The sequence below is a fragment of the Mandrillus leucophaeus genome, unplaced genomic scaffold (assembly GCF_000951045.1).
Source record: "Mandrillus leucophaeus isolate KB7577 unplaced genomic scaffold, Mleu.le_1.0 Scaffold334, whole genome shotgun sequence".
NCBI lineage: Eukaryota > Metazoa > Chordata > Mammalia > Primates > Cercopithecidae > Mandrillus > Mandrillus leucophaeus.
In genome coordinates, this window is record NW_012103521.1 from 89,347 (window position 1) to 95,714 (window position 6,368).

At 36.1% G+C, this 6,368-nt stretch overlaps 1 protein-coding gene across 1 annotated transcript in view; it reads right to left on the reverse strand.

The window, feature by feature from the left end:
- The window catches only part of ALX1 (ALX homeobox 1), a 37,411-nt gene extending 31,245 nt beyond the window's left edge, over positions 1-6,166 (reverse strand). Inside the window, exons 1-2 of the mRNA XM_011988658.1 lie at positions 5,792-6,166; positions 2,394-2,698 (exon numbers count right to left, since the gene is read on the reverse strand). Of these exons, the coding sequence (XP_011844048.1) occupies positions 2,394-2,698; positions 5,792-6,017 (531 nt within the window). The 5' untranslated portion in view covers positions 6,018-6,166. The remainder of the gene's footprint in view (positions 1-2,393; positions 2,699-5,791) is intronic.
- Positions 6,167-6,368: the final 202 nt, after the last annotated feature.

Below are 6,368 nucleotides of genomic sequence, written 5' to 3' on the forward strand. Positions count from 1 at the left end.
AAGTTGAACTATGGTTTTAAAATAAGCATGGTAAAAAGGAATCATCTGAAGTTGAACTATGGTTTTAAAATACATGAATGTGCCTATTACATACATTATGCAACATATTTTCCCTTATGAAAATGCTCAGATATCTTTACACAATTTCTTTAATTTAAAGCACAGGTAATGGAAATAATATAAGAAATAGTGCAGATAGAACCAAGTGTCAAGAAAGTCTATCAGTTAGTGTGGCAACTAATGTCACTAAGCTATCTTCCATAATTTCTCTAATTACCTATTAGAAATACTTATCATAAAAACCATCTTCCTCAGCAGGTTGGATATTCTTTAATTCATACTTGTAATGCTCCAAGATCTTCACTTTAATATTAAAGGGAGATGCAGAAGATTATATTCAATATGTATACTTTAATGTTTTTAAGTGAACATTATAGGAGTAGCCTTTGGAAATCTCTTTAGTTTTCTTCACACAACTATGTTCAGAATATAAAATATTTAGGAAAAAAGCTAGAAATCAAATATAAAAAATGCAAGTTGTAGAAGTCTTTTGTTGAAGTTTACTTCTAATTTTCACTATTTTTCATACTAATTTCTAATCTTGTATATCTTTACCTTCACAATTATGGCAACATATTAACACTCAGTCTAATTTTTCAGTACACATTACAAATTTAAGATGGCACTCTGAACAGTTTTCAGCAATTGAAATGAGCCAGAGAGCTACATGTTCATTACAGTTTTAGTACACTGCTGATAAATGCATATTATCCATTATGCCAAGGCTCAAGACATCAACAACAAAACAAAACAAATCAAATTTTCTTGCTGTCTCCACAGACAAGCCCCAGGAACACACTAAGGGAATTTAGTAATGTGTTTTGGGGTTTTATTTTTTTTCCATTGACAAAAAGAACTTGACAATTTCCTTAAAATGGGTAATAGTTACCACTCTTATGTGCAAGCAGGAAAGAGAACGACTTGAGTAAATTAAGTTCAGGTTGGCTCTCTGTGCATGTTCTTACACAAAAATTAATCAAGACTTGGTGAATGTTAAAGGGAAAAGATGCATTAGGTACAGTTGATCACTCTGTGTGCAAACATATTTGTTTATGGTTACAAGTATAACTAAATATAGACAAAGACAAAGATCTCAAACATACAGAGCGGGTGTTATACTTGACAATTCTAAAATTCTTTGTTAGCATGAACTTTCTACATATTTACTTCCTGAACCAAGATAAAGTAACCATTTACTTCCACAAAATCAAGTAAAAATCTGCTGCTTGTTATCCGTGTACCACCAGATGTTGTCTCTAATGATGTTAGAGCCTTACAATGGCTTACTCTTAGGAAGAAATACTGTTACTCGATTTAGAACAAAAATTTTCACTATTTTATTCATTCCCCCATTTAAGCAGTTTATGGGAATTGCAAAAATCAATACTTGTAAAGGAGTCAGAACACACACAAAGACAAAGGCCATTATCCTGAATTATTGTTGCATTTTAAACTCTTATTACTTGGAAACTAGTGAAGTATGGTTAAAGAATATCCAATTTCGTGAAAATAAAATACTCCTAAGAGGTAAAATTTTACCTGGTATGATTTTTCTTTCTCAAATTATTTTTAAAAATTAAGTATATTGGATCATGCAATTTAATAACTAGAATATATATTATAAACATAATTGAGTGTATGCAAAAATTTACTTTAAAGCCATTATTTTTATTGCCTATACAAAATTCATATAATTTATCTAGGCTTTAAAAATTATAATGGAATATTACATATTGACAACTACTAGAACTATAAAATTGTAAATGAGCACGATTTGATCTTGTTTTTAATCATCCATAGTGAAAACATTCTACGATATGCATAACAATTGGGAATTTGTGGGATTGCTTCTTCTTTTTTCTTTTATTATGCCTCCAACTCTAGTAAATTTCTAGATGTATGGGCTATTATACAAATAATTTGCAAATACCTGATATATAATCTAAAAAATAACCTCAGTGGCTAATAAAACTGAAAAAAAAAAAACTAATAAATATACCAATTACTAAATAGTCCTGATTCTGCTTTTCATCCTTTAAAAATTGCTTTTGAAAATCAGAGCTATATTATCATATTGTTATATTTGAATGATTGTTAATTTTTATGTCTACGTAATAACTCAAGTGTTCTTTTGTTTTATATATTGCGTGAGTTGTCAAAATTTTTGCAATTAAAAAATAATTTTAGTAGATATATATTCATATATTTTACTCTGTTCCTCATCTTCAGCTACGGAATCAGTTTGTTTCTCTGTAGCAAGATGCACTTATTCAATTATTCTAACACCATTTATTTTCCTATCCCATCCATCAAGGCCTCTGTTTGGCTCCTACCTGGACCCTGGCCTCAGTGAGCTCTGTCCTCAGAGCAAGCTGTTCTCTGACATACACATCCGGGTAATGAGTTTTCTGAAAGACTTTCTCCAGCTCCTCTAGCTGCAAACTGGTGAAGGTGGTTCGGTGTCTCCGCTTCTTACTGCTGGATACATTGCTGTCACATTTATCCCCAAGTTCATCCAGCTCTCCCTTCTCTTGCATCCCTTTCACGGGAGACATTCGGAGACTGTTACAGTTGTCCATAGCTCTATTCAGTTCAGTGTGAATGGGCTGTCCTTCTACTTTAGTGATCCCATAGTTCACTGTACCCAGAGGAGGAAAAACAACAGTTCTTAGGATTGTGAAACTCATCCCAATTAAATCAATAAGTAGAAGTAATTGAGCGTATCAAGAAATTGGCCTATTAATAATTTATTTTGCCAGTATTAATTCAGTTACCACATTCCACACTTAGTTCATTGTAGGACGGGTTTAAATACCATTTTAAAATGTGTGCATGCAACTGATATGATCTGGCAAAATCTGCAGTTCTGTTTTACAGGATTTATATGTTTATGCACATATTTTTTATTTAAATCCATGTACTCGAATTAAAAGATGATCTGGGTGTTTCATGAAAAAAACCTTAAGTGTCCACGATTTTTGAAAACTGAAGCAAATTTAATGTCATATATTTATCACAGCAGATAAAATCAAGCTACTAATGTGACTCAGAAAATATATTTTAATCTTAAACAATACCTCTATACTAATATCTGAAAGTTATTATCCCCCTCCATGTAAAACGTACTGACGATAGACTTCAGATGTGACATTGTTTCCACTAACTTTTGGATATTTCAACTTTATATCCATGTCTGCATTTACACTTTTTCTTCAAAAATAATCTACTAAATTGACAAAATAAATTTCATGCCAAATTTTGAACGTACTTTCTATCGGAAATTAGATTTAAGCAGCATTTTTCTTTTTTTTTTACCTAAACTTATCATGCAGTTCTTTTTAAAACATTTCATATTTCTGCTTAGCTAGTGAAATATGTTTTAGGATTGAAAGCTTTACTTTTTTCTCTGCTGAAACACAGAAATTAAAACAGCTATTAAAACATTACAGAGGATGACATCTGGCATTCTGTTAAGGGATGTTTAATTTCAGTAATTTTCTTCAGATTTGATTGCATGCTTGCAGTATGATATAAAACAAAAATGTATCATATAATGCCACACACCCACAAATGCAATGGACGCACAGAGTGAAATGGGAAGCACTTTTTAAAACGTAAATTCAATCCAGCCAGAATAATAATTTCCAATAGATGATTATACTTTTTTCATTTGTTTCTTTTTTAAAATTACCCCCATAATGCATTTTTACGACTCTTTTCATCATTATACAAATATACTCAACTTTAATGTGCATATAACTTAAATAGCTAACAATTGAGTACTGTGCATTTCAATGTCACTAACGGAGTAACTCTCAAAAATGTTCTCATCACAAAAAATGTCAAATATTTGAGGTGATGGCCAATTTAATTAGCGTGATTCAATCATTCCACATTGTATTCATAAAACGTAACATTACTTTGTACCCCATAAAAATACACTATAATTTGTCAATATATAACAAAGTTTTAAAATTAATGGTTTTCATGCAAAGGAAGATGTGATATTAAACTAAATATAAAGAAGAGCCATGACTGATTAACAACACGGTTTTGTCTCCTTGGGCAAAATTAAAGGGGGAACTGCAGCAATTAGGGATGGGGGAGGGGAAGCATCAGAGAGGCTAAGGGCATCTCAAGAGAAAGACAGGATCTCTCCTAAATTAAGCGAATGACTGCCTGTGTTCATCTTCCTTAACACTTCTCTGTTAAAATTCACCTTAATAGTGTGATATTTCTTTAAAAGTTGATAACGCATCAACTATGTGTCTTATTTTGGATTCCCGACTATTTAAAATAAAATGTTATGATCGAGTCCATCCAGAGTCAATACAAGACATTGCAGAATCATTAAAGAAAGACCTGTCAATTCAAATAACTTTACGCATGCATCTAAGAATCCAACAAATACAGATACCAGGTCTGAAACGCAGACAGAAAACCAACAACTCAGTGTAAGAATAGTAAGTATATGCTCGAATCTTTCTAAACAAATGACTGAAACGACTTAGCTGTTTTTTTCTCTATCATTTGCGCCTTTATTTTTGATTTACCCTTAGTCAAAGGTTACTTACAAGGTTAAATAAAATTAAATATGAGATTTTTAGAAAAAAAAAAAAAAAACTGTGTTCAAAATATTTAGAAAAAGAGCTTCTACAGGTCAGTGTTTTGTCAGATTTTGAATCTCCATAAAATAGGGGGCAAGGGGCTTGTTGTAAATATTTCACACTTAATTCGTTTGTTATTTTAAAGCAACCCGCCCCTTATAGCTTAACTGTGGAATATACACAATGATAAGAAAAACTTCTCTTGGAATTGTAAACGTGCTTTGGCTGTCGCGATCTGAAATAATAGGTTCGTATTAGGTTACAAGATAGAAAAGATAGATGGTTTGTTTTGATAACATTTTGACTTGGAGATACTTGGGCATTCAAAGTTGAAGATTTCATCCAGAAGCATTCCGAAGACCACTTAGGTGACTTTTAATGTGAAGTCATAAAAATAGAAAACGTAGAATCTGGGAATGAGTTATTAGGCCGAGGATGCTTTGCCCGAAGCTACTTAATGTGCTTTGGTGTTTAACAAACATTTAACGCGTATTGTATTGCAAACGCAAAAAAAGAGCAGAAATTACAAATTCACACACGCTAGAAATCTAGGGATCCTCAAACTTAGAAAAAATATCGCCACGTCTTGGAAAATTAAAAAGATTTATCTTCACCTAAAGGAGCTCAAAAAGTTTTTTGTTTTCTTGTTTGTTTTCGGGTTTTTTTTTTTTTTTCTTTTCTTTTCCTACTCGTGACGACAGTGACGTACTCTAACGAGCTGTGATCGATTTCAGTTCCTCCCGCCGGGACAGAGAGGCGGGCTCGCATAGAAGCGTTCTGTCTTGACTCAATTACGCTCTATTTAGCGCCCTATCAGTTTACTCCAGGAGCCAATATTACAGAAGGACTCGGGGATCCGCAGGCGACCAGATTCTACAGCGAAAGGAGAATCGCTGGGAGGCAACCCGGTGCCGGATCTCTCCCTCCCTCCGGCCCCCGCCCCCAAAGGCTGCTGCAGCAGTAACACCGCTTCATAAAGCGAACACCTTCCACTGCCTTCCTCCACCTTCCAGCACCCTCGCTCCCACTTTTCTGCTTCCTCCCTCCCTGCCAGATCTGACCGATCCTGCATTTTGGATTGCGGAAGGTCTGCGGCGGCTCTGGCTGGGGCGCTGGCGACTCACCGCTGCTGTCCTGACAGGGCGAGGTCCTCTCCAAGCGCACGTGATGCTCGGCGCGGGGCAGGGGTCCGAAGGCCTGTACGCATTTGCTCGCAGACGCTTTGCTGTAAAAGGACTCATTGTCCAGCGTCTCCATAACGTGCTCCAGAGGACCTCCTGCGCCCATGTAAAAGTCACTGTTTTTACTCGGAGGGCTCTTGAGGGCAAACTTCTCGCTCAGAAACTCCATAATCCTGGAAGGCGGTCGCGTAGCTCCTGGGGCACAGAAACTGGAGAGCGCTGGGGGAGGGAGCCAGTGGGCGGGAGGAGGGAGGGCCAGAGGGGAGGGAAAGGAAAGCCAACGCTGCGGCGCCGGGAACTGCCCCGCTCCAGTCCCTTTAATACGTCCCGGCTGGAAAAGGAGCACCCGAAGTTGCTTTTATATCTTGAAACTCAGCTGGGCTCCTCGGGCAACCTCCCAGTTCTAATGAATATGAAAATAGGCGGGCGACTAACTCCACCCCGGGTCCCCCTCCGCCCCCACCCCACCCCCATTTTCCCCACTTACCGGGGCTGAGCGCGTCCAGGCCTAGGATAGACA